The sequence below is a fragment of the Tympanuchus pallidicinctus genome, unplaced genomic scaffold (genome assembly GCF_026119805.1).
Source record: "Tympanuchus pallidicinctus isolate F22 unplaced genomic scaffold, pur_lepc_1.0 scaffold24, whole genome shotgun sequence".
In the NCBI taxonomy this organism is placed as follows: Eukaryota; Metazoa; Chordata; class Aves; order Galliformes; family Phasianidae; genus Tympanuchus; species Tympanuchus pallidicinctus.
The window spans coordinates 7,260,893-7,287,413 of NW_026294741.1; the positions used below are offsets into that span (position 1 = coordinate 7,260,893).

Sequence of the window (26,521 nt, forward strand, 5' to 3'; positions counted from 1 at the left end):
ACTGTGCAAGTAACTGTACTTACCATGTGCATCATGTTCCAAGTGAAAACACAGGATGTCCTTACTATTTAACAGAGAAAAAGCTCAGCGAAGGAAAACTGCAAAGGAATCGAGCCAACAGGAGCACATCCATGTGCTGTTCTGGTCCTCCAGTAGTGTTCTCAAGTGCAAAGGGTTCTTCGCTGTTCCTGGCTTTGGAACTGAAATTAAAATAGCTCGTAGTCTGGGAGAAGAAAAGACATCCCATCTAGCTACAGCTGGAGCACTGCTCAATGGGCAGCCCAAAGCCCTTGGCTCTAGGCTCTGGTCTGTGTCTGACACTGAGCTTCTGCACAGAGTATAAAAGATAAGGGAATGCCACACAATTCAGCATCAGGACTGTTCCTGTAGGGCCTGGGGCTTCCCCCTGCTCCTCATCACCCTGCCACCAGCTCTTCAGCACTCATTGGTTTCACACACTGAGGTTCTCGCTCTCAGATGTTAGATATTTAGGCGTAATTTGTCAAGAATGCTTAGATTTTCCCATGGATACTTCAAATGGGAGTCAAGTGAAACACCTTACTCTGTGCTTAGCTGGAGGTGACATTTGTAACTCATGCACATCTTGGAGCAAAGTTTTGTGACATAGCCTAAAACCTTTGAGTGTTAAAGAGAATAATATGTGTTTCTGGAGATGAAACAGAAGTAATGAGTCAGAAGAAATAAGTACGGATTGGTCTCATTTTGTTTCCAGGAGGAGACTATGTGCTGAAGATGGAATTTCTCTGTTTTAACGATGACAAAAACGACTCTGAATTCTCCTCTCCACAGCAACTCCGGTGTTACAGCATGAAGAGAAATGCTTTTCTTGCCTGGTGTGAACACCTCATTCAGCCTGCAGCCGATGCTCATCTGGTTGACAAGCAGAGGGGAAAGCAAAGGGACACGAGGAATTTAGGTCCCAAACTGAAAGACCTGTGCAACCGGCCGGACAGGAAATGGCGACCGGACCCCCTCACGCAGGATGCCCCTCCAAGGCCACCACTGCCCCCGCGCTCCCTCCCTGGGATTCGCGCCGCTCCGCCCCGCGCGGGGCACGATGGGAGTTATAGTTCGCCGCGTCACACACCGCGCGCTGTGGAGAGGTGCGGCCGCAGGGGAGCGGACTACATATCCCAGCAGCCCCCGCGAGGCGCGCGCATGCGCAGTGGTACATCGGTGAACAAAAACCTCCCCCTCCACTCCCCTCCCCGTGAGCGGCGCTGTGCTCAGCCCGAGACCACAAGGGGAGCAGCGGGGCCTCTGGGCCCGTCCCAGCGCCGAGAGGCTGCTTTAAGTGGCCGCCGCCACTGCCCGCCGTTCCCCTCAGCCTCCACAGCCAGCGGTGAGCGGCGGGGTGGGATCGGACCTTGTGGGTGCGACGCGGGGATAGAAGGCGGGAGAGAACCGCTGTTCCCCGGCACCCTGAGGGGGAGGGAGGGCAGCGGGGACCCTCGTGCTGTGGGCTGGGAGAGGCCCCAGGCCTGGCTCTGGGGGTGGGGGGGGCTTCTTTTCCTCCGCGGGTGGAGGCGGAGCTCCGCATTCTGCCCGCCCCCCGGGATCTAGGTGTGGGGACAGGAGGAGGCGGGCACCACTGTGTTGCCGCCGCCTGCTATTGGCTGGCGCCGGGGGCGCGTTTACCGAGAAGTGGTCGCGATTGGGTGCAGGAGGAGAGGGGCGTGGCCTGTATGCAACTAATGTAGGGTGAGGCCCCATGGGCTCCTGGGATGGGGCCGTGAGGACGGGGTTGCTCCTGAGTCTGCAGTGCAGGGATGGAGCTCCGTGCTGACAGCTTCTGTGCTGCTCCGTGGGTAATGCACTTGTTTTGTATACCTGCCTCGTGAGCAGTGTGGTTGGATGCTGTTTTTTCATTTTGTCTAAAACTTTGTGAGTATACGTTGGTCCAGAAATAGTGAGGTTTGAATTAAGTATTGCTTTGCTAGCAGACTTGAGGGTGAAAGGAATCAGAGATATTCTTAAAGTAGCCAACGTTGGGATTGTTTTGTCTCTTTAAGTGGTCTTTAATAGTAGTAGAGGTAAAAGGGCATTGCATCTTCCTGAGCATCACAGATCTGCCTGCACCCCTGCAGGGTTTCTATGCTCCATTAGCTAAGGCACGTCAGGATTAATGTTTTCTGAATCAAACTGAGGGAGAAAAATAGAGCTTTCTTGTAGCCAGTATGAATCGTCAAAAAGATTTGCTTGTACTTAACAGCTGTGCATTCTAATCTGTGCAGTTCTGATACGGTGCCTTCTGTCTGAAGGCTGATGTTTGGGTGCAATTAAACATACCTTCACCCTGAAGGCAGAGCAGCTAAGGGTTGAGACCAGTAACAGCCAGGCAGCAGTCTGCCTTCCAGGTAGAGCATTCATTATAAATCTATGTTCCTCCTTATTCCAACTTGGTAAGGCAACAAGTGCTCAGCTAGAATGGCATTTCTTATGGAAGGGCCCCTGCTGGGCTGCTTTTCCCTGGGAGCAGCAGATCTACAGCAATGTGCAAGGCTGAGTGCAGGCACGCTTGCAGCAGCTGCTGTATTTTGGAATTCTTGGTTACGAGTCTTTCCATCTGTACAGTAGGGTTGGTTTTAGTGTTTTTAGTGCTGCGTGGTTGGTTTGCTGCTTTGGCACTGTGTGAGACTGATGAGGAATTTGGCTTGTGCTGCTTCAGGCAGCCTGAGCAGGAAGAGCTGCAAGAGGGGAGATAGAAGTGAACCTGCAGAAGCAGAGCAGAGAACTGCTTTTCTCTGCTTCCTCTTATGGATTGAGGGACATGGTTTAGTAGGAGCTATTGGGAATAGGTGAACGGTTGGACTGGATGATCTTTTAGGTCTTTTCCAACCTTGGTGATTCTATGATTCTATGATATCTGTTTCTTCCTATGGCTGAAAAACTTCAGCTTGAGGAAAAACATCTGTTTGAGCACAAAAGAAAGTAACGCAGCAACGGATTGAGGATGAGGGGTCCATCACTCCAGAGACCCTTATTGGAAACTCCAGATCTTCTGGCTGCAGAGCTGCCTTCCCAAGGACAGTTTTGGACCTCCTGGACAATAGGAAAGTGAGCACATGTGTTTACCTTGATCAGCCCTCCACCCACAGATCACCACCCCAGACTCAGGACAGTGCTGGACCAGAGAGTGGTGCAATGTCTGTTTTCTGTCTTTGGCTCTTTCCCTTCATCTGTTTTCTCTTGACCTTTTTTTACATGTCTTTCTTTAGTAGCTGTTGCTTACGTTTCTCTTAAAGTAGTTGATAGGAATACATGTGCTTAAGTACACTTTATCCTGAATGCTTATTAGTTGTTGGAAATCTGTCTAATTTTGCCTTGAAGTAGTTAGATGAATAGTGGTACTCTGGCAGCTAGCTACTAACTGTTGGAAGAATGGCTTCTAGATGGGCCTTTTTGTGCAGCACACTGATGACAAGTCGGGATATTCCCCGAAGCTTTGCATGAGGGGGCTGTGCAGAGCAGTGGTGTTGTCACAGAACCTGAGCTGCTGGCATTTCTGCCTTTCATTTCAGATACCCTCCGGTAGCTGCAGACTGTTGCTGCCAATTTACCCATGGCAGCTTTAAAGCTGTTCAAACCTTGCAGACCTGCCTGGACCATCAGAAGGCGTCTGGGTGTCTGTTGTGTTTGCACTGTTGATGCTGCAAGTTTGTTTTCCCCACCTTACTCTGTGTTTGGAGGTTTTGGGGGGTGATTTCTTGAAGACTCACATGTGGAGCTGTAATAGCAACGCCTCTCCCAGTTCTCCCCACCTGCAGGCAGGTTGTTGCATTAGGTTTGTGTGAACATAACATCAGTTGCAACATCCAGCAAAAAAATGTGCTCTTGGCAGCTGTTCTTGGTATAGTCATCCTTCTCTGGTGGCAGTTCTGCCAACATAAGCGTGAACAACTCCTGGTTATTATGTCTTTAAGTTGAAAGTCGGTTACGATGCACATAAAATAGGGTTTAATCCTATTGTTGTCACTTCTGAAATGCAGCTTTTAATTTGAGCACCTTAATTGGCAATTCTTAGCTTGGAAATTAATCCTGCAGCTGTTTAATATGCAGATAAGAATGTCGGGCTCTGGTTGCTGACACCGGAGTCTCAGGCCACGATTTGGGATGGCTGTAGTGGTGGTGTTTATTTGAGTGATACCCTAATGAACTTGTACTGAGAATTATAGGGCATGTTGCTCTAACACCAGTGTCAAGAGAGTTTTGTCATTCTGTTAATGCTTGCCTTTTTCTGCTGTGCCTCTTCAGGCTATTGCAGATACAAGCATGCACAAAAAGAAAAATCAGTATAAATGCAGCTAATCAATTAATATGCATCTCTCTGGGTGTTTTGTCTAGACGTGGAACAGCATTTTAACTTTCAAGCAGCAGGAGGTATGCAGGAACAAAACAGTGAACACTTTATTCTGTTGCTGCACCTGCATATTTGCTCACGTGGGGGTACTCAGGACTTTTGAGTACATGTATCTGTAGGTAGATATTCCTGCACTGTTGCATGTAGCTGAACAGGCTTTATATTTGATGTTCCAGGAAGAGAATGGCCCAAGCTACGGTAGCAGCAACGTCCGTGCATGATGAAGACCCATCTGAAAGCAGGATGGTGGTCACGTTCCTCGTGTCAGCACTGGAGTCCATGGTGAGTGGCTGTCAAAGCTCTCTGGGCACATGCAGTGCTACAGCAATACCTTGCCTCCCTCCAGGGTTGCTGGTGTGTGCTGTGCTGTCTGTACCTTGGTTTGTGCTCTCTGACTACTGTGGCTGTGTGCTTATGGAAATTCATGCTAACAGCCTTCCTTTTTGCTTTGTGGTGGTGTTAGCAATGAAGTTTTGAATATAATGATTATAAGGTAATTGGTTTCAAAGCCAAGGGTTGTGTTCAGTTCCTAAGGGCTTTGTTGCTTCACGTCATGCAGCAACTATTTATGTCACCCTGGTCTCCTGAGTTACTAAGGATAGTTAACCTTTTGTGGTCACTTCTAGATGATCTCACTGAGTTTGGAGCTTCCTGCCTCCATACTCTGCAAGTTTGTGGGTTTGTTGTGTTTTTTTTTGACTCCCTTGCCTGGAATTGCTCCCAGCAGAGCACACCTACACCTTCACAGGGAGGCTGCCATCCTTCCCCTTCTCAGGAGGAATCCACACAGATCCACACAGAGCACAGCTGTCAGGACAGGGCAGGCTACAGGAAGCCTTCCTGCTTCCAGCCATGCTTTTCCAAACAACACTATTTGTGTTAAGTGTGCTGTGGAAGGGCAAAATTCTCGCTAGGACAACACCATTATCTAATTGAAATCTAATTGAAATGATAATTTCCAAAGGATAGATTGAATAAATCATTTTAATTAAAAGCAGTTCAACTTCTCAGTCTAGATGAGACCTCAATTTCACTAATGCATCTATAGTGCTTTTAAGGTTTCTCATCAAAAGAATTCCAGATACATAAACTATCCTTTGCTACTGACTGACATTATGTAACTCACGGTATCTTTTAAGGAGTGGATGCTGGCAGCAGAAGCAGTAACTGCTTTAAGTGATTCCGCATACATTTCTATAGAATATACATTTAACAAGGACAATAAATGCTTTTCTGTTTCTTTTCATAGTGTAAAGAACTTGCCAAGTCCAAGGCAGAAGTTGCCTGCATCGCTGTCTATGAAACAGACGTCTTTGTAGTTGGAACTGAGAGGGGAAGAGCCTTTGTTGATTCCAGGAAAGATTTTCAGAAGGATTTTGTTAAATACTGTAAGTTTCAACGTTCTTTTTTTCTTTTTGTATTTCACTCAAGCTGTATATTGCAAAATACTAGTATCCTTTGAGAGCAAAGTCCTGTATATCGTGGCTGCATTCTGTATGCTGCTCTGAAGTTATAGCTGCATTACTTTTGTACCCCTTCACATCTGTGGGAATGTTTTTTATTTGTATTAATTTTCATAGTGGAACTTGTGTGATTATAAAAGGTGATTCATTGTGTACAGAGCAGTGTTTTAAAAGTGGGCTCTCAAAGATGCAGTGATTCTTTGTGGAAGGTTTACATGCGTGTATAGGAAAACACTGCTGATGGTCAGTGCTTAGCCAATAATGCAAAATGCCTTTATCTGCCTGAGGGAGGGAGAAGATGAAGGTCAAGAGCAGGATGTGAGAGAAAAACCAGTCTGCAGGAATTTTAAAACAACAGCTGTAAGATATGCTGGCTCGACTAATTAAACACTGTGTGCAGTGCAGCCATGTTTAATCTGTAACAAAAAGATCCTAAAAATGCTTTTGCTGCTAGTTAAAACTCTGAAGATCCAGATTCTCTGGTAAGAGTCTGGATTTGTCCACTGCTGTGCTGTGGGACAGTGACTTTCTGCAGGCATAAGTGTATTTACTCTAAGAAAACCACTGTAATGTGGGGCTGTAACATGATATCAAAATGCAGAGTGATGACCTCAGTGAGGAACTGAAGATAAGATAAATCCATTCCTCCTCTTCATAATTTCCACAGGGGCAGGGTTTTTATACTGGTATTTATGAAAACTATTAGCTGAACAATGGGAGGATGTGCAGCTTTTCACCTGACCTGCTGTTAAAGGATTTCCCTGTGAACCCAAATACTTTGTTTGCTAACCCAGTGGTACAGGCAGAACAGTGGTATTGCATGCCCAGGTAGAATGCTGTGGGCTTTGTCTGCAGTGTGTGTTGGTATGGGATCTACAGTAACTGGGTCTGTTTGGTCCCCCTGGCTAGGTCTGTGCTTTTGGTTCTGGACCATGGCAAGCACTGGTTTTCCTTCTGTGCTGGTTGAACTGTATCAGTTAAGATTTCTGTAGATGTGCATATGTTTATTCTAATCTTATGTCAGTTCTCTTAATCCTGACCTTTGTTTTGTTCCAGTTATAAATTATACTGCCTATGAATATCTTTTTCATAGTGTCAGATGATTAAACAATATCTACAATGAAAACAGTATTTTCCTTATGCTTCCTCCGGAGCACCATGGGGTAGATCTGTGTGAATGAAGCCACCCAAATCTCAGTCTGTATTTATGGGTTAGGTATGAAGGAAGGAAGAAGCTCCATAAGGATCTTGTTGTACCTTGTTACCTTAAGAAAAAATTGATGGGAACAGGTTATAGCATTGCTTTTTTAATGTTGATGTGTGCTGTGTGCTGAATGTTGAAAAGGCATTAATTATTTAAAATGGAGTCAGATAATAGACTCTTCTGAACTGTGCTTAATTAAGATGGCTGCAAGCTCTGTGTTACAGTGAAATGGTTTGTTATGCCTTGTAGTGTGGAACTCTGTGCTTCCATACATGATCTGCAACTTGGATAACCTGCATCATCAGTTCTTCTAAGCCTGTGTGAGTTTCTGCTCTATGTAAAAAGGAGCATATGAGAGGCACTCAAATATCATACAGAGTATGGGCAAGCCATGGGTATGGAAGCAATGCAGATCATCTACCTCTTATCCTACCAGTACCTCTAGCTGTTCCCTACTGAAATGAATTGCACAGTTCCTCATGGATGGCCTGTGGTGAGATGAAATGCCTCCTTGCTCTCTGGGTTATCAGCCATTCTGAACAGGAGATGGAAGGCTGGGGTGTGTTGAGGATGATATTCCCTTCATCTAGCCATCTTGACAGTTTCCCTTGAGGTTTGCTATTGATTCTGTGGGATTCATCCTCATGCACACACAAAAGGGCAGTAGAAGAGGCCTTAGCTCATCCCTGAGCTGACTTTGCCAGTCAGAAGTAAATTTCAGAAGAGCTTGTTGGCTCAGAAGTGCCTTTTTGATCACCTGCTCTGCACTTTGAGCAGGATTAGAAAGCACCACATATCCAGCCCTCACCCAGATGCTGAGTGTTTGCCAAGAGTCCTGGTGACCTGTCCTTGAACATCCACTGGTGCCAGCTGTGGCACCCGCAGTACGTGGGCTGTGTGGAAGTACAATCCTGCTACTTCTGTGGCTTTCTGTCAGCTCTCAGTGTTGCTACTTGTTCTCTCTTTGGTGCTAGGGCTTTGGGATTGCATCTGTGGACTGCTCATCCTGAATGGTAAGCACTGGATTCTTAGAAGCCTTCTTTTTCCTTCTAGTGGCCTCAGGATTCTCTGCTGATCCTAGAAATACATCTAGCCAGAGTTCTGCTTTAAGTGCTGGAGGGACTTTGGCTGAGACTCTTTCACTCTTCTTACCTGTGCTTCCATGTTCATCTAGCCATGGGTTGCCAGGGCTCCTTGTAGCTTCAGGAGTGATCAGAATTTCTGTTTTAAATGAGTACTGCTGTTCCTCCTACTCGTGATGAATGAATGTCACGCAGTGTTCCAGAGACTTTATAAGAAAGATAGCTCAGCTTTGACTCACCAGTATCTTTGGCATGTGGATTACTGTTGAATATCTTCAATATCCTCCAAATTCTTTAGGCAAGTAAAATGACTTGTCCCATAAATAAAGTTATTGTGGAGCAGCCTGAAGATCTGTGGCTGGGTGTCTGCCTCATTGCACCCCTCTGGTCTGTGAGAACGCGTTAGGCTTTGCAGGGAGTTTTTTCCTCTTGTCAGCAATAAGGAAAAATAAGGTAAACAGAACCATGAAAGGCTGCATCTTACCATCTCTTCAAAAAACAGAAAGAAGTACTTTCAAGTCTCCAGCTGTTGGACTTTGTGGTATTGGCTGTAATTTCCATCTGAGTAACTGAATTTAACGTTTCTGGGCCATATAGTAAGCTCTGTATTCTAGGGGGAATTAAGCATCCATGGCTTAAGTTAAACGATGCCTTGGGTCTTACAGTGATAGATGCTGGCTTCCTAGTTTGTAACAGCAATTTTAAGTATGCAGTGACTGTTCTCAGTACTGAGTTTGGCTTCCACAGGAGCTGCTGTTTGCTGTGCAGGGTCTCTCCTCCATAGAGAATGAGTGCTTTGACTTTGCGTCTAGTGCACAAAAACACTGATGTTTTGATCCTGGGCATCCTTTCATCTTCAAGGATTGCAGGCTGGATTCTGAGTGTCAGTTTGCATACAACACCTACACTGGAGAGCATGAGTCTACTTCATCCCTAATTGTTCATCCCTGTGGGCTGGAGGATACCTGTGTAAGATGAAAGCAAATCTATTTTACCTTGACCTTGCCTTCCTTGCAGTGTCTTCCTAACTATATAAAGAGGTGCAGCTCATTTCATCTGTCTGCCCTGTGTGTTTAAGCAGCAGCACTTGGCTAGGCTGGGCGCTGCCTGTACTGGACACCAGAAATGGAAGGTTTTGTGACTCTTCTCAGTTTTCCCCTCTTTTCTCAATTTCCCAACCGTTTTTTAAGAGTTCTCAGTAAATTTTACTCTTGCAGTTCTGTGTGACATTGCTTGTTGCATCTCAGCAATTGCAGCTATTCCTGATACTGGCAGTAAAAAAGCAGTGCTAGCAGCAGAGTCAGATTTACAAAGCAGCTTAACTGCCTAGAAAATCTGGAGTGGTGCTTTTGAGAGCCTCTGTGCCATCTACCTGTAGGCCTCCAAATAGCCCTTATATCAGTGTTTTTTTTTTCTTTGTAGCTGATGATATTCAAAAAAGACATTGTTTTTTTTGTTTGTTTTTGTTCTTTTTTAAATCAAGCTCAGTCAAGTATATAGCATATAAATACAAGATCCTAACGTGTTGAAGCCCTGTTTTGCAGCTTTCTTTCACTTTCTAATGGATGAAGCTATTTACACGTTTGATCCATTTGTATTATATGTATGCTGTGCTGGATAGACTGTTCTTTTGCAGGCCTGAGAGCATCATGCTCTTGTGTTTAGGGGATGACAGGTTGGAGTCAACAGCAGTGTGGATATCTTCTTAACTCAGTAGTTCTGGGTTAATTTCAGTCTTGTGCTTAAAAATCTTTACATCTCCAGAGAGTTCCTGGTACAGCAACTTGCTGTACTGCTACCCTGGGCACGTGCCTTCTGTAGTGCTTGGTGTGGATGCTTCAGCTATGGTGTAAACCAAGTATTCATACAGCAGCCTTGATGCTTCCTTATGATCCTGATCACTTCTGACTGTCTTCTTACTGTGTATTTCTTGCTTGTAATGCCTGTGTGAATTCAGAAATAGCTTCTAAATGGGATGGTTTGCTCTTCAGCCACTAAGCAGAATGTATCTGATCTGAAGTGCAGGCTGCATTCCCTGACACATATGGTAAGAGCTGAATACATTTTTCAGCCTTACTCTAGCAAGAGAGATTACCAGTGGCTCTAGCTGCTCCTGATCATATTCCATTTGTCTTAGTTACAGTATCTAAAGGGCAGACTTCCTCTTTGTGCCAGGGCAAATGTGAGGATACCGCTCTGGAACTAGCTGACATCTTTGTGTTGCTGGGAGGGTGATCCCTTGACACTAATGCAGCTAGTTGAAAAATGCCACTTCTTCTTTGATGGTGATGTGTCAATGGGAAAACTGGTTTCCCACAGTCATTTTCTTTGGCCCTGAGCTGTTCTGTGGTCAGCTGTGACTTCCGTGGCTTTTGCTGCACTTGAAGATACAGAATGTTTAAGCAGGGAGGGGATTTGTTAAATTGTAGGCTTAAATAGTAAGGGAAAGAAAAACAGTGAGAGACAGGTGGAGGATTAACCCTGACAGCACACTTGTGGAGGTGCATACGTGCCATCTCTAATCCATTCCCTATTATTAATGCATATTTTTGGGCTGTGTCTGCTACAATTCTCACCTTAGATTTGGTGCACTCTGAAGAACACATAGAAGCAGAGCACGATTGGATTGGTTGTATTCTTCAATCTGTAATTAGCAGGATGCTTCCCGACTGCCAAGCCAGAGCTGTTGAACCTCTGTAGGTCTCAACCTCTTGTTTGTTGTTTTTTTTTAATTCCAGATTCCCTTTTCACTATCTGAGAGTGGCCTTTGCTGAAGGCTTGTTCTGTTTAAGTATGTGTTGGAACAGGCAATCTCCAGTCAGTCTTAATGGGAGCTTCCTCAGCTGTGGCTCTTGGTTATATCCTTGAGTTTTCAATGTTTTGGTTTTTTTTTCTTCCCTCCTTGCAGCAGATGACGTGGAATAATTGGCATTTCTGCAAATGGCAAGATGAGAAGAGGCTGACAGCTGTTCGTGGCTGTGCTGACAGTAGCCTGTCACCATTTCCCAGACCAAGCATGCTGGTTGCCATCACATATTTACTCCTGTCGCTGGGGAGTGAGGGCCTTGGTGCCCTGCTGGTGGAAGGGATCACATGAACACTTCCTTGTCCATTTCATGTTATGTGAGCCAGGTTGTATCATGCCTTGTTAGTGATGCATTATGCTAACCTGGCTGGCTCTGCCTGGAGTTAATTAGGGAATAGTTTCATAATTGTTTTGTACAAAAGGTGTGGGCATGGTAACTGTTTGCTTTGTCTTACCTGCTTTCTTGCTCTTCCATTCTCTTGCTGCTTCCAGCACCCTGAGCTTCTGCAGTTCCTGTCTCTTTGGTGATTACATCACATTCTGTTTATCAGAAGCACTAGTTTGCATTGTGCACTTGTTTTTACTCCCACCCTATTTTTGGGCAGTTATAACTGCTTGACAGAACAAGCAGAACTGTGTTCGTTCTTTGAATTAAGTCTTTGGAATTCCATCACTTCCAAGTCTGTATTTAGCCTGTGGTGTGAGTTAAAGCATCTCCCTTTAAAGACTTGATCAGTATGCTCACAATAAATCATGGTTACAGTTGAGTTTAAATAAAGATAATATTCCTTTCTAGCGCTTACTGAACAGTTGCAAGAAGTAACAATAAAATCCAAAGCAATCATCAACTGAGTGCTGCTTTCCTGCCATCATTCTCTCCATTTGAGTTCACTGAGTGGGTTTGGCTTACCAGTCCCCTTCTGTCTCACCCTGTGAAACACACAGTGCAGTTCTTGGGCTGTCTTATGCTGCACTTTTCTTAATCACTGATGTGTTCGCTAGGTGAACTGCACATTAATAATCCATGTCATGCTGTTTCAGCCTTACCTCGTGGCCTGTTCTTTTACTTTTGTCCTTAACTGTGATTCTCTTCCCCCTCTTTTTTTTTTTTCCCCCCCTCCAACTTCCCAAGTTGGTACAGGGGCTCCAGCTGAAGTGGTTGATGATCTGTCCTGGCTAGCCATGCCTTTTTCTCTATCTCCTTTGTAGCCTTTTCACACACACACAGCATCAGGGGTGAGTTACTCTGTTTTTGCTAAGTTTTACTTCTCAGTCAGAATTAGTTGATGCCTTTCTACAACTTCTCAAAATGGAGAAAAAAAAAAAACAAAAAACAAAAAAAACCTTTAAAAGAACTTCTGAAAATGCAACGTGTGTGATTGTAGAAGAATTTTGAAAGATCTCTCAGAATTTTCTGCCTGCCTTCCTCAGGGATGGTTCCTTTTCTTCCACTGCTCTCCGCCCTGAATATGTGGATGTGTTGGGAACAGAGGCTCTTGCAGGCTTTGTGCCAGCCCAGTCACCTTTTTTTGCAGCACTGCCAATGTTAGCCAGCCTGCACTGTTCCGGGTTTGTTCAGGATGTGGTGAGCTCTTTTGAATCCTTATTAGGGCTGGTTTCCTTGGCAGGAACCTTTTGTTCTTCAGTCTCTGCCTCACCAGTTAAGGTTTATTAAGCTAATGAGTACTTCAACAAAAAAGAATGCCAATAACAACGACAAAAAGTAAAATTAAAGATGGAAAAAAACCACCTGCTCAGAGAGTTAAGCCTCATCTCACTGCAGCCTACCTGTTTTCTTCCCTGTCGTTGCAGAGTTGCCATCAGTAGCACTTCAAATACCCACCTCCTCAGTGTCTGCCTCAGGTGATCTTCTGACAATCATTACATTATTTTTCTTTAGAGCTGTTGTCGAATAGAAAAGCTTAGGGCTGAATTAGATGGGCAAAGTCAAGCAAAAGAGGGAAAGCAAAAGAACGCTTTCCCTCTGATTGATTGTAGTCACTTTTGGATAATAGTTTTCCTTAAGCACAAAGGATGAAATGCGTGTCCCATGTTGCTGCAATGGAGTTGCTGGCCTTACTGTGCCTCTCAGTGTCTGCACATGGTGACACTGGTACTCCTACAATCATTTCCTGATTTACTGTACCTGGGGGAATGCCAACATTTTGTTGCAGGATGCCTTGCCTACCATGGGCCCAATGCCCCTTTTGCTAGAGGAGTGTTAAATAGTGAATCCCACCTCCTTCTCTCTCGTTTGCACACCATCTCCTGTTTGACTTCAGTTAAATTGTTGATCTGCTAAAGCTTGATTTTTCTTTTTTAGGTGGATTGTAGGCAGCACTCTCTCTGTTACTTGGCTGCAGCACAGCTCTGCTCGATAAAGAACTGCAGCAGTGTTCCCTTCCTTGCAGTCTGGTGTTTGAATGCAGATATGCTTTGTGGCCTATTTTTGTCTGCAATCAGAGAACATGCTTTGGTGGACCTTCAGAGCAGATGTTGTGTAACACTGCTCAGCTGTGCTGCTCATCAGTTTATAAGCATCACAGCACTTGTTTGGAGAAGGAAGCTGCAGTGTTGACCTGCACAGAGGCCGGGCTGTAGATGCTGAGCTGCTCTGAAGCAACAAGAAAAAAAAAAACTACCAAACTGAAATTCCATCATTCTGAGTCACAAACAACCAAAATGTTTGGAGGGCTTTTCTTTCAAAGCAACCTGTCCAGCCCTTATAGAAAGATGATTGTTTTCATCATGAGGATGGAGACAGCTGTGTGCTGCTTGGGTGATTGCTCTGCCTCCCACTGTGCTCAGGGCAAGAAGGTGGTTCTGAGTAAATGAAACAGCTAGGTAAGGCAGGAAGATAAAGGATGCTTGACCATACAGATGCTCAGTGGAAGGTGAGAGTTGCTGAAGGTAGCTTGCTTGTAACCCTGCTGAGCACAGGTTGGCTTTAGCAGAGTATCTGTGCCAATCTTGCTGTGTGCTCCCAGCTGTAGAGAACACAGCTCTTCCACCACCTCACGTTCCCACCCTTACTGGGCCTAATGAGGGCTTTTTTTAGGTGACAAATGCCTTTTTTTAGTGCGAGTGTTTCTTCTCAGCTTGTTTCACAGCCATCTATAAGCAGTTGTTCAATCTGATGTTTGCTTTCTTGTGTTAGCCACGTTACCACTCTAGCAGTATTGGTGTGAATTGCAGTGTTTATGTTCTTGTTCACAGTGAAGTCATGATGTGGTTTTGACACTGATTGCCCTGTTACTCATAGGAATGTAGTTCTTTCTTGTGTTTTCTTTCATCTGTAGAAAAAAAAAATATTGTTTTCCCCCATTTTTTTTCATGGGTGATTCTCAGTATAACTACAGCAACAGAAAGGAAAGGCTGCTCCTGAAAATAGATCACTTCTGTTCGCTGCTTATGATCGAAATAGAATAAGGTTTAGGACTGAAATACTCTTTTCATTTGTTCCCCTGTTCAGCAACAGATGTACTTCAGTGTCTTTTAAAAGGTGAAGAAGCCACTCAAGGTAGGAGCTGTGTCCTATAACAGGATACAGCATCTGCTGAATGAGACATCAGGTGTAGTGCCAGAGACAGAGGTTTTAGTATTTTCCGGTGTAGTGTTCCTATCCTTTCTTCCTTTTGCCTTTGGCATTTAATTTCTACTATATCTTTCTCTACTGGGATTAGTGGTGTTTTCTACATCTGCATGCAAAGAGAAGTCAGCTTGGCTGTGTCTCTTAATTAATCGTTCTTACGCTCAGAGGGGGATATTTACAAAGGCTGTATGGAGAGCATAATAATATTTACACACTGCCCACATACGTTTGCCTCTAGGTTGAAGAACTTTTGAGCAGGAATCCTTCTAACCCCTCTGTAGCCTAAACTAGAGGAGCTTGGTTGTGAGGGTTTTAATAACTTGTTTGATTTTTGCCTTGTTTTTAGGTGTTGTAGAAGGGGAGAGGGCTGCAGAACTGCAGGAAACGAAGTATGTACCGCCTGCCAACAGGCTGACAGTGGATGCCGTGGAACTGGAAGCTCTCAGGAAGTCTGTAGAGGACTACTTCTGCTTTTGCTATGGTGGGTGCTTCAGGGTCTTCAGAATACCTGCTTTGGATTTCTAAATTTTTATTCCAGTTGGAAGAAGGGTGCTTTATGATCTCGTTGTCTGAAAAGCAGATCTGTTACCCAGTGTGCAGTGAGCCAATTCCCACACACTCTGAAGAGATACTTCTTATTTGGACCTGAGTGCTGGGGGAAGTTTACACAAATCAAGCATAATAATGCAATTTTCTTCATTGTGTTTATACACGAAATTCTCAAGTGTTCATATTCCACCTATCTAATGGAGAAGGGACACCTCCTACCTATATATCCATAAGTTAAGCCATCATAATATTGCCTCCCTTTTGTCTGCTTTCCTGGCCATCTGTGCCTGTGCTGTGTCCTAGGCCTTACATGGCCCTTGGTGGCCATTTGGGCAGTGCTCCCCTTGCTCTTTTTCCCTTGCTCTTTTTACACTTGCATGGCCACCTAAGAGCGAGCTGGGCACTTCCCCTCTTGCCAGTTTTCCAAGGGGATCAATTGGTACTGATTAATCAGATAACATAAAAGGTTGAGGTGTTCTGCTTTAATATAGGCAGCTCTTGATCGAAGGATTCTTCACCCATGTTGATGTAGCACAAACACCCTCTTCTTCCCAAGGGAGGATTGTTTCTGTTACCTGTATCCTCCCCTTAGTACACTTCAAAATGTCTACCTAGTATCAATCTTAGCTTTTCAACTGTACTGTAATTTAGGTAATGAGCTTATTTTGTACTGGCTAATTCTACAGCATGCACGTATACTGAGTGGTTTTATTTCCTATTTGTTTTGCAGCATTTAGTTTGAGACTGTGGTGCAGTACGGCCCCTTTGCTTTTAAGTAAGCATCTGTGCCTCAGTGGGTTCCACTGAATATTGGTGCATGAGGTGCTTGGTTTCCTGCAGGGGTTTGCATCTGTGCCTTGTTTTCTCTCCAGTCCTCTCTGAAGTAATGGGATTTATGAGGCGTGCATCCTTTTGCTAGCTGCTGATTGTTTGACAGTCTCCTTTTGGTTGTAGGTAAAGCTTTAGGAAAGTCAACGGTGGTCCCGGTGCCGTATGAGAAGATTCAGAGAGACCAATCTGCTGTGGTGGTGCAGGGCCTGCCCGAGGGGCTCGCGTTCATGCATCCGGAAAATTACGATGTTTCAACCCTGAAGTGGATTTTGGAAAACAAGTCGGGGATCTCATTTATCATCAAAAGGTTAATTGCTCTCTAGTTTGCTCGTTTGTTCATTTTTGGAATTCAAATTCCACGTCTTAAATTGTTTCTGTTTCTATTAAACAGAAGTCTTGCCCTTTTAGTTTTGTACTACGAAGTCCATATTGATCTATTTTGCTAAAGCTATGGTTTGGTGTTTTTTTTTTCTCCTTATTTCCATACAGGCCTTTCCTAGAGCCGAAGAAAGAGTTAGGTAAGTTCCTGCTTGTTCAGACTTTCATTTAGGAATAAACTGAATTTCAGTGTAAGCATCTCCGTTGTTTGGGTGAAAGGTTTGCTTAGCTTTCTTTCCCAACATTTCAACTTTTAAATCTGGAAAGAGAGCAGTGGAAAGCATAGCTCAAATCAATTTTATATTGGTGTTACTTGACAGTTTAATAATCCAATTCAATTAATCTCTCTTCTTCGTATCTTTGCATGTGCATGGGCTCTGTATACAAAATTTGAATTGAAAGGTGTTAAAGGAAATTCACATGATATCTTTTAACTTTCAGGAGCTCATGTGACAGATCCTTCACAATCAATTATACCTCCAGGTGGAAGGTGAGTTTAAAATAATGCAGGGTTTTTTGCATGTCTTTAAATATTTCATCTACTTCTGTTGCATGATTTGATGTCAGTGTCAACAGTGTGTTTTCATATGATTTCATATAATTTATCTTAATGGGCTTTTTCTGACCAGCTGACCTCTGGACAATTTCTTGATAGCATGGGATTATAAAGAGCACAGACAGTCTCTTTCTTTTGACCATTATTTGTGGAGAAACTACTACAAATTAAACAGCTGATGAAGTTTCTGTTCAGTCTAATTAGCCCAGTGAGTGTTGTTAATTCACAGTCTGTCTATCAGTGATAAGTTTGCCATGTCTTATGCTAAAGCAGCGACTGGGAACAGATGAAATGTTCTTCCCTTCCCCTTCCTTAATTAAAAAAGCTTTATATATCTGTACATTTATTTGATTCTAAACTGAGAGCTTATATTTGGAATAAATAAAAAAACTGTTTAATGTGAAAGCAGGGAAATGTTCTGTGCTTCTGCTGAGTGCACTTCTCATTGGATGGTAAACGTACTTGGAATGTTGTGCACATCCATCGAGTGCAGGGCTGGGAGATCCATCCCCATCCCCTCGAGGCTGATTTCACTAGACAGCTTGTAAACTATGAGGAGCTTTCCAGAAACAGGATTTTGGGGTTTTATAATGTCACTGTGTTCATTCTGTTTGTTTCTGTAGTTGCCTTCCTGTTCAAGTGAAAACGGAGCCCAGTGAGGATCCTGGTACGTTCAGAATTTTGTCCTTATTTGCCAAACAACTGCATCATCAGTTTCTGTTCAGAAGGCTGTATTGAAATGGTGATAGAAGATCCAATAAAAACAGCATAAATCCACCCTGCGTGCGAGAGAGAAACTGCTTGTTAGTTAAAAATGGCCACTTCTCCATTGCAGTTTGTATCAGATTTTTTACCTTAGCCAGAGATTTCCACTTCTGGGTTTGTCATGTTTTGTAGCCTGAAATTATTTATTATCATTGGAAGTGAAAAAAGGGAAAGGTCCTCAGCTCTTCTTTTCATTCTTACTCAGTGCTATTTTATCCCTAATGTAGAGAGTGGAACTTATCAGCTTATATAATAGCACTACCAGAATGTTGATAATGACATGGAAACAAATAGGAAAATGTTACTTTTTGTTTAAAAATAAAAAAAAATAAAAATAAAAAAATCAATAGAATCATTCCCTGCAGCTGGGACAGGATGCTGCGAGGCACTGTGTTCCCTGTAGCAAAGCAGTGCTTAGGTGTATGCTTTGAGATTAACACAGCAATAATTGCAGGGAGACAACAGGTTTGTTTGGAGATGAGCTGTGCCTTCCTGCTTCCCTGGGTTGGGCTGTGCAGTTTGGTGTTTTGTAGAACTGTGTTTTGTTGTGGGAAAGTAGCCGTTCTTTTTAATTCTTCAGAAATCAGATGGTGTTTGCAGGGATGTTTGCTTTGTAGGGATGCATTTAGTGCTGGATCACCTCTGATGGGAACTGTATTGAGACACGAGAAACCTGCAAAATCACTGTGTCACTTGGTTACTGTTTTGTTGTTGTTTTTTTTTCCCCTCAGCAATTGTTTAATGCCTCAGCACTTGGAAATCTGTTTGTTTTCTTTTCTTGTTTAGATACTAGCTAGAGTATTAGGGGTTTTTTTGTTTGCTTCTTTTTGAGTTATTGACTTTTTTAGTTGTTAAGAACTTCATAGAATGGCCTGGGGTGGAAAGGACCACAATGACCATCTAGCTTCAACCCCCTGCTGTGTGCAGGGTTGCCAACCAGCAGACCTGGTGGCCCAGAGCCACATCCATCCAGGGATGGGGCATCCACAGCCTCCTTGGGCAGCCTGTTCCAGTGCCTCACCACCCTCTGGGTGAAAAACTTCCTCCTAATACCCAACCTAAACCTCCCCTGTGTCAGTTTAAAACCATTCCCCCTTGTCCTATCTTGATTATCTTTAATCTACTTATTTGATTCTTTTATTGCTTCTACAGGAATTCCTTTGGAAATGTCAACAGTGACAGTGAAGGAAGAATCAGAGGATCCTGATTACTATCAATACAATATTCAAGGTAGAGATAGCAACTTCTGCATCTGTTTATCTCCTCACTGGGTTGGCTCCTGAAAGAGCTGCTCTCCCTCTGCTCTCCTTTTGCCTACTTGTGGTTGGCAGACATAAAATTGCTTGCTGCTGTTATGATTACAGCATCTCCATGCTGGCTGCTGTTAAGTTGTACTTCACATCTTTTGTTATTCTTCAGAGTAATATTGGTAATGTATGAGTGTGTTCGGGACTTAACAGAGAAGCCTGTTTCATTTTCCCTTTTCCTCCCTTTTCCTCCCTTTTCCTCCCTTTTTTTCTCTTTTTTGGCTTGATTTTATTTTATTTTTATTTTTTTTCCTGCATGCAAAATGTTTCCACGGATGTTTTTCAGCAGGAAGCAAACCCTGATGATAGCAATGCTCAGAGCAGTGCTTGAATCTTTTCTTTGGTTTCAGCTGCATCAATCGCTTTCCTTGGAGGGAAAGACCAGTGCATGTCAAAACTGTTTTGAAAGTTAAGATTATATTCCTATAGACAAAGCATAGCAGCATCTGTGAGATCCATGACTGTGGCTCTGAGTATATTTTGAAGTATTTCTCAGTTGTGCTTCATCTGTTCATATCTAATTAAAATACTGCATGTTAATCTCAACCGGGAACAAATAAAGAAATCCGTAAGAAAATTATGTTCTGTAGGTTGAAATGAGCAGGAATTAAGAAGCCCTAATTACAAATGGCAATATAAAAAATATAAATACATCCCTAAATGTATTATTTCAGCTTCTTTGCATTTGTCATTAGGAGAGCAGTATAAAAAAAAAAAAAACACAGGCAAATTGCCATGTATCTCTGAAGGACAATAATATATTGAAGAGTGGGCTGCAAAGTAGCCCATCCTTCCATTGTGTAATAATATATTATTTAAGCAAGATTTTTGTTGGTGTTTCAACACAAAAATTCCTGAGATTATTTTCTAACCTGTTTTAATTGCTTAAAACATGCTAATAAGAGAATGCTGGTTCTATGATGCTGTAATGTACAAATGTTGTTCAGAATGACCATAACCACATGGCAAACCAAAATGTCTCAGTGCAGAATTTGAAAGGTGAATTATCTGGGATTATGATCATCTTTTCTTTGTGCTTGTTCATTGCTTAGCCTCTGGGTCCGTGGGTTTACAGGAAGGATATAATGCAGTAATAACAGCTGCTTTTTTGGAGCTGTCATCTTTCTTTGCTTTTCAGCCCCTTGTGGCTTTCTGTTTCATGCAAAATAACCCCACAATGTCAGAATTTGGCCACTAGCCTGAAGTGCAATCCGTCCCTGTTTGAAAAGAGTCTGTACTGAAATCACTAAGAAAGCAGTAACTTGTTGTAATGCAAGCATGTTGGAACTAAAGAAAATCAATTTATACAGCATGCTTCTATAGTGAAGTCTAGGCAGTGTGGATTTTCTTAAGGAGTTTCTCTCGTCTTTCATTAGAGATCTCTAAATTTAAATCTTATGGGTGGGAGGTAATGTACACCTTTTTCAGATAAATAGATGCTCCAGTAACAACTCTCCTTTCCCCCACTCCCAGCGTAGTAAACTTGTATTTAAGGGGAGGCTGCACTTGAGTCTACTGGGAGGAAGGATGATGTGCTGTGAGCCAAAGAGATTTTACCTGTCATAGTGTGTTACCTTCCCCTCAAGTCAAGGAGCTTCCCCTTCGTTTCTTTGAGTGGCTACCACCAAGGTTCAAGCCAAAGGTTGTACAAAATACACAAAGCTATAAATTCAACAGGAACAGGAGGAGAGCCAAGAGGAGAGCCTTAGAGAAGTACAGTTCTACCAAGGCGTGTTTTGAGAGGTGAGATCAGTCTACCCAGCATTTCCTTTTGTGTAGACAGACTGCAGAAAAAAGGAAAATGGCTGGGATCTCACTAAGAATATCCTACAGCAAAAGCTGGGTTTATTGATTTATGAGAAGAAATAACTTATATGTTACAGAACAGCAGCGTGCCTGGGGCTTCCTGCAGAGATGATTTACTGCTGGAATTTCACAGTTATTGTTTTTCTGAGTATTTGTTTTCTCTCACATGTCTGTAATGCTGACCAGGAGTCTGCATGCCTTGGTGGCACACACAACTCTCCAGTTAATCCAAGGGGGGAGAAATTAGAATTGGAGATGGACGTTCTTCTCATCCCTTATTATCTCCTAATCTGCTGTGGCATTTGGATCTTGCCATGAATTAACTCCTGAATTACTAAATTTAGGAAGGTGGTGCTCGAAGTACAGAGCAAGAAGATAAGGAAATAGAACTTTTTAATCTTCAAAAACTTCCCCCAAGTGTTTTGATAGGGCATTAGGGGCAGTTTCCCTTCAGTGGGCAGTGGCAATATGGGAGGTTATTGGTTACTTTTTCCTCTGTCCTGGACAAATGTAAAGATCAGTGCAGTGTTAAATGCTTTGGCTGACACTGGAGACAACCTATTTGAAAGGAAGGTACAGATTTGACTGATGACTAAATAAGGTAAAGGACAGTAAAACTGCAGGACTAAATAAAATCATGAGTTCCAAAAATCATATAGGTACCTAACGTTGCTGTAGGCATCTTATCTATGAGCACCACTTTTGTATGGCTCTTAGGATAGGAAATGTTAGTTAACATGCTGTTTCTTGGTTTAGTGTCCTCAAAACAAGAACATCCTTGTGCCTATGCCTACCTTGTGTTCAGGAGTGTTGGCCAGTAACAAACCTGGACACTGAGCTAGAAGGCTGCAAACAAGGTGCAGGCTGTCTCGAAGATCTTTCTTGGAAGGAATGAGGTTGGAAAGCCATTGGTGCCAGAAGGAGAACAGCTCTGCAGCAGTGAACAAAATAGAATTGGGCTGTGTGTATTTTAGTTTTTTCAGTTTACACAGGAGCAGAAATATGTTAAAGGAATTACTCAGGGATACGTACCATCTTCTGTCCCCTTTAACAGCATAGAATGAAACATGGCCCATATAGAATTGAGTCTTGCTGATTACCAGGCACTTCCTGAAAGAAGCATGTTTCGCCCAATGAAACTTACAGGTTTGAGTCTTCTGTTACCACTGATGCCTTGAAGTTTAAACAAAGAGAACTAGAAGCAGAAGGAAATGCCTGCAAGCAGCTGTCCTGTGAGTGAATGGGTTCTTCAGCTCTTAGACTGGTCTCCACATGAACTTGGCTATATAAATTTGGGGAAAGTAGGACTTGACACATAGGCACTAACTTGAAAATTCCACAGAATATGTAGAGAAAAGAGAGTGGTGAGGTGCTGGAACAGCTGCCCAGAGAGGCTGTGGATGCCCTGACCCTGGAGGTGTTCAAGGCCAGGTTGGATGGGGCCCAGGACAGCCTGGTCTGCTATTAAATGTGGAGGTTGGTGGCCCTGCATGTAGCAGGGGGTTGGAGATTCATGATCCTTGAGGTCCCTTCCAACCTGGGCCATTCTATGAAAATACCATCTTGTGCTTCCTAGTGCCTTCCATTAGTCCCTCAAATTTTGCTCAAGTGAATGAGAGAAGGCATAGAAGTGTTCATAGTTCACAGCTGAATTCAACTTTGCAGAAAGTCTGAAGTGAGCACGTGGTGCCTGAAGTTGGGTTATTTGTCAGCTTTCTCTGTGGAGTGGGAAGATGAGTTTGTTGTGAGACTCAACTGAAAAAACATTCTCTTTGTTCCCAAGGAGGCCCTTCTGAAACATCTGAGATGGATGAAAGAATTGCTCTGGCCAAAAGTTACACAGGTAGGTCTGTATATACATATGTATTTCATTTAGCTGGGTGTGATGTGAACAGCACACAGAACAAAGTGTACAGAAAGCATATCCTTAGGGGAAGCAATTCCTTACTGAATCTCAAGAACATCTGAGATGAATTGATTCATAAATTGCATTTCTTTCAGCTTTTTCTTGTTTATTAAAAATACCATTCTGCCCATTTGCAGACATTAGGAAAAGCTCATCTGCATTTCAAGCAGTGGGTTTCTTTATAAGGTCAGAGTGCTGTCATCAGGTTTCAAGGTTCAGAGACTGAACCTTCATTGTGGTGTTCATGTGAACATTATAGTTCTGAATTTTTGGCTTATGAAAATCCTTGCTTTGAATATTCAATGTCCAAAAGTTACTTTTTTGTGTTATGAGATGTTTGTCTAAAGGCAGCCACTAGGATTCCAGTTGCAGTGACAGAGCACGTGTGGAAATAACAGTAGAAGGTGTTTTGCATGAAAGCAAAGTAATTGGATTTTTCTTTTTACGGAAATAGTTGAAAAGTTGGCATCTTAATTAAAGTTGTACATTTTCTCCAAGTATTCTTTCTACATGATTGCCTTTTTGTATTTATTTATTTATTATTATTATTATTATTAATCCCCCAAACCATGGTGCTCTGTGGCTTACTGTTGTGATGGGAGTTGCCATGCTTCTAATTAATGAATTATAATTGTAAGGTGCCTATCACCCAACATTCTAAACTCCTGCCTCTCAAACCTAAGCTGTAAGCATTTTTTGGATGTTAAGACCAAGTTATGCTAGCAGCAGTATTCAGTCTTCTCAGTCTCATAATTTCATGCTTTGAAGATGCATATCACCACACTTAAAGGTGCTGTTACATGAAATCTAACAGCATTTCTCCTGATACAGGAGAATGAAGTTCTCTGCTCTCGTGCTGGCTGCACAGCTAGCACTGCTTATTTGAAAGGGAAGTCTAGGCACTGTGTTTACCAAAGCATAGTGCTGTGAGCCCTTGGTGCCTGATTATAGAGAGTGATAGCAAATGGCTGAGAATCTGATTGGCTTTATTTTTGCCTGTGTAGCATTTCATTGCTATAGATGCTGTGTGTGGCACTTTGTGTCAGAGTGGAGTTTTCTTACATTCTATTCCTGAATGAGGGAGAGACAAAACTTCCACGTGCATGGAATGGCCCAGGTTAACTACAGCTGCCAAGTGCTTGTTAGTTTTAGTAGGACTGGGTGAGTGTGAAGCACAGCACTGTTGAAATTCAGTAATCAGAAAGTCAAGGTTGTTAAACTGAATGGCAGTGCCAGAGAGTGACAACATTAAGAACTGTAAAGGATGCTGCTGCTTAGCACCTGTGTTTATTTACCTTGTTACCTGATACAGGATATAAGATCAGAAAAATACCTCACCATGATCATACTGTGTTGGGAAAAAAAGCAACCACAAGCCTTTAGTGTTTATGCCTGATGATATGTTTGACATAATTTGTGTCATCCAGATAAGGTATCTCAGTATTGCTGGACCTCTACCACACATGGCATCGTATGGAAAGGAGAGAAGGGTCCCTCCAACAAAGTGATGTGGGGTGATAGAGCTTACAGAAACCTGAGCTAAGATAGTCCTCAAAGTGTGCAAAATAGTGTTGCTCTGCCAGAAGAGTTAACGTTTCCCTCATGCACAGCTGTGAGTGGTTACTGAGATGACTGACATTGCTTTTTTTTCTAGGAGTTAAATTCAAATTGCTTTCTGCTACCAGGTGCTGATGGGCCTAATCCTGTTTATTGTATTGGTACAGGCTGCCCCTACACAAGCATTTTCATTTTCACTGTTGGCCTTTGGAGCCTGTTGTGGGAAACCATCGTAGTGCAACAGCTCTGAATCTGTGTAAATGATAAAGAAATACATCATCTGTAGGGCTACACAGGCTTTGTTTATGTTTTTTGTAATCCTTGATAGCTAAGAGAAAAATATTTATGATTCTATTAAATCCTTTTAAGCCAAGAGTAAGGAATTTCCTCCTGTCGTTAATGCCAGCCCTCTGTGCTGCTGTACATGTGATTTACCATGTATAATCCCTGCCTAGAGTTGCTTAAAGGCTTATGGTAAGAAAGCTTTGCTCCTTTTTTTTGTTGCATGCTGTGAATGTGAAATATTTCAGTGAGTCAGGGAGCTTCTTGACAGGTGTCAGTTAAAGCAGAAAATCGTTGAGTGCTTGGTTAAAAGTGTTTGTGTCCAAACAGAAGTTCAGAAGATGTTTTTTCTCCCCTTCAGATTCCTCCCAGCATCCTCCTTCAGAAACACGTGAGGATCCCGAGGTCGAGGTCACCCTGGAAGGTAAGTTACTCAGTTCCTGTGTTTCTGTTTGTAGGGCTTTTAGGTCAGTATGTAATACTGTACTTCCTAATGTGTGATAATATATTTCCTAAAGCAACTGGGCTTGTTCAGAGAAGAGAAGGCTGTGGGTAAATGTCATTGCAACCTTCCAGTACTTAAAGGAGTTCACAAACAGGAAGGAAAGCAACTTTGTACGTGGGCAGATAGAGATAGGATGAGGGAATGGCTTTAAAGTAAAAGAGGAGAGTTTTAGGTTAGATGTTAGGGGGAAATTCTTATACTCAGAGGGTGGTGAGGCCCTTGGCACTGTTGCCCATTGAAGTGTGGGTGCCCCATCCCTGGAGATGCAGGCTGATCTGGTGGGGGGGGCAACCAGCCCGTGGCATTGGGTGGACCTGGGTGGGCTGTGAGGTCCCTGTCAGCCCAACCATGCTGTGATTCTATGGTTCTAACTAAACTATGTGCACGCTGACCTGGGCGTATGCTGTTCTACACGTGAAATTAACTTCTCTGTCTGCTTTAACCATTTTCTCATTCAAATATTGGTGTTGTTGGTGACTGGAGTTTTCCAAGAACTTGTGAGTTTGTAGAGAAGCCAGTGCTGTGGGGTGGGAGCTGACTGGCTGAGTAGCACCTTGCTTAAAAAAGACCTCAGGGTCGCAGGTGTCTGCATCCACTTGTATGTTTTTTGGCTAGGGCAGACCTTCTGTTTAATGAATTTCACCAAAGTTCATCAGTTTTGCATTGATTTTAAACTGGCTTTAGCACCTTTGAGGTCTTCAGTATTGAACTTAAGCATTATTTGTCAGTGCTTATTGGTGGAAGGGTACTTTTAGTTAGATACAAAATCTAGTCTGTATGTGCACAATTCATTTGCTGTTTCTTTTGCTGTCACATAGTCATTGTGTGATCATGAGATGACTAGCTGTTTCAGAACACAGTATTGTTTTCCTTAGGAAATGTAAAGAAGCTTTGACTTTTTTTTGCCTGTGTTCTGCTTTGAGCCAATGTTCTCACACAAATTGTTCCCACACAGGCCAGCAGCTTTCTAGAGTTACTCAAGTAATTTATTGTAAAATGTGAAGCTCTCATAAAGCATGGATCAATATTTGTATTAAGGCTTGAAATTCAAACAGTTCCAACATTGCACATCAGTTCTCTGGATGGTAAAGCTATGATATTTTCATGTTTCTTTCAGATGATGAAGACTACTTGCCCCCTAACAAGAGATTGAAGAACACTGAGGCAGCACCTGAAGCTGCCAGTACTGGGAAAAGAAAAGCGAGAGAGTTCAATTTTGGTAAGAAAAAAAATTCAAGATTTATTTCCCTCTGATTCGTTTCATCAAGAGGTCTTGGGCAGTTTCACAGTGCTGGAGTAAGGCAGGCCAGTGCTTGGTCAGTTTTTTTTGTCGGTTGACTTACTGTGCAAGCAAATCAGACTGAATGTGCTACTGAACTGAATGATGACAAGCATTAGATCAGGAATGTGTCCAGATGGTCTTCCTTGATATGCACTGTGAGCTGTAAAGGCAACCAGCAAATCTGTTGTGCTGAGTAGCATGTTCTCATCCTCACAGATGCACAAACTGTTGTCTCAGGACTGTCCATGTGTTCAGCATCTCTATGCAGT

At 43.0% G+C, this 26,521-nt stretch overlaps 1 protein-coding gene across 10 annotated transcripts in view; it reads left to right on the top strand.

Moving 5' to 3' along the window:
* Positions 1–1,201: 1,201 nt before the first annotated feature.
* GTF2I (general transcription factor IIi) overlaps positions 1,202–26,521 on the top strand; it is a 184,828-nt gene continuing 159,508 nt past the window's right edge. For 5 of the 10 annotated variants that reach the window (XM_052688475.1, XM_052688478.1, XM_052688479.1 and 2 more), the window contains exons 1-12: positions 1,203–1,363; positions 4,558–4,663; positions 5,631–5,769; positions 14,875–15,009; positions 16,032–16,215; positions 16,398–16,426; positions 16,728–16,776; positions 17,466–17,509; positions 18,760–18,837; positions 22,504–22,563; positions 24,827–24,889; positions 26,088–26,189. In XM_052688475.1, coding sequence (XP_052544435.1) covers positions 4,565–4,663; positions 5,631–5,769; positions 14,875–15,009; positions 16,032–16,215; positions 16,398–16,426; positions 16,728–16,776; positions 17,466–17,509; positions 18,760–18,837; positions 22,504–22,563; positions 24,827–24,889; positions 26,088–26,189 — 982 coding nt within the window. In that variant the 5' untranslated portion in view covers positions 1,203–1,363; positions 4,558–4,564. Of the gene's footprint in view, positions 1,364–1,710; positions 1,830–4,557; positions 4,664–5,630; positions 5,770–14,874; positions 15,010–16,031; positions 16,216–16,397; positions 16,427–16,727; positions 16,777–17,465; positions 17,510–18,759; positions 18,838–22,503; positions 22,564–24,826; positions 24,890–26,087; positions 26,190–26,521 lie in introns of those variants that run through there. The other 5 variants (XR_008208038.1, XR_008208037.1, XR_008208036.1 and 2 more) reach the window with 3 other exon arrangements.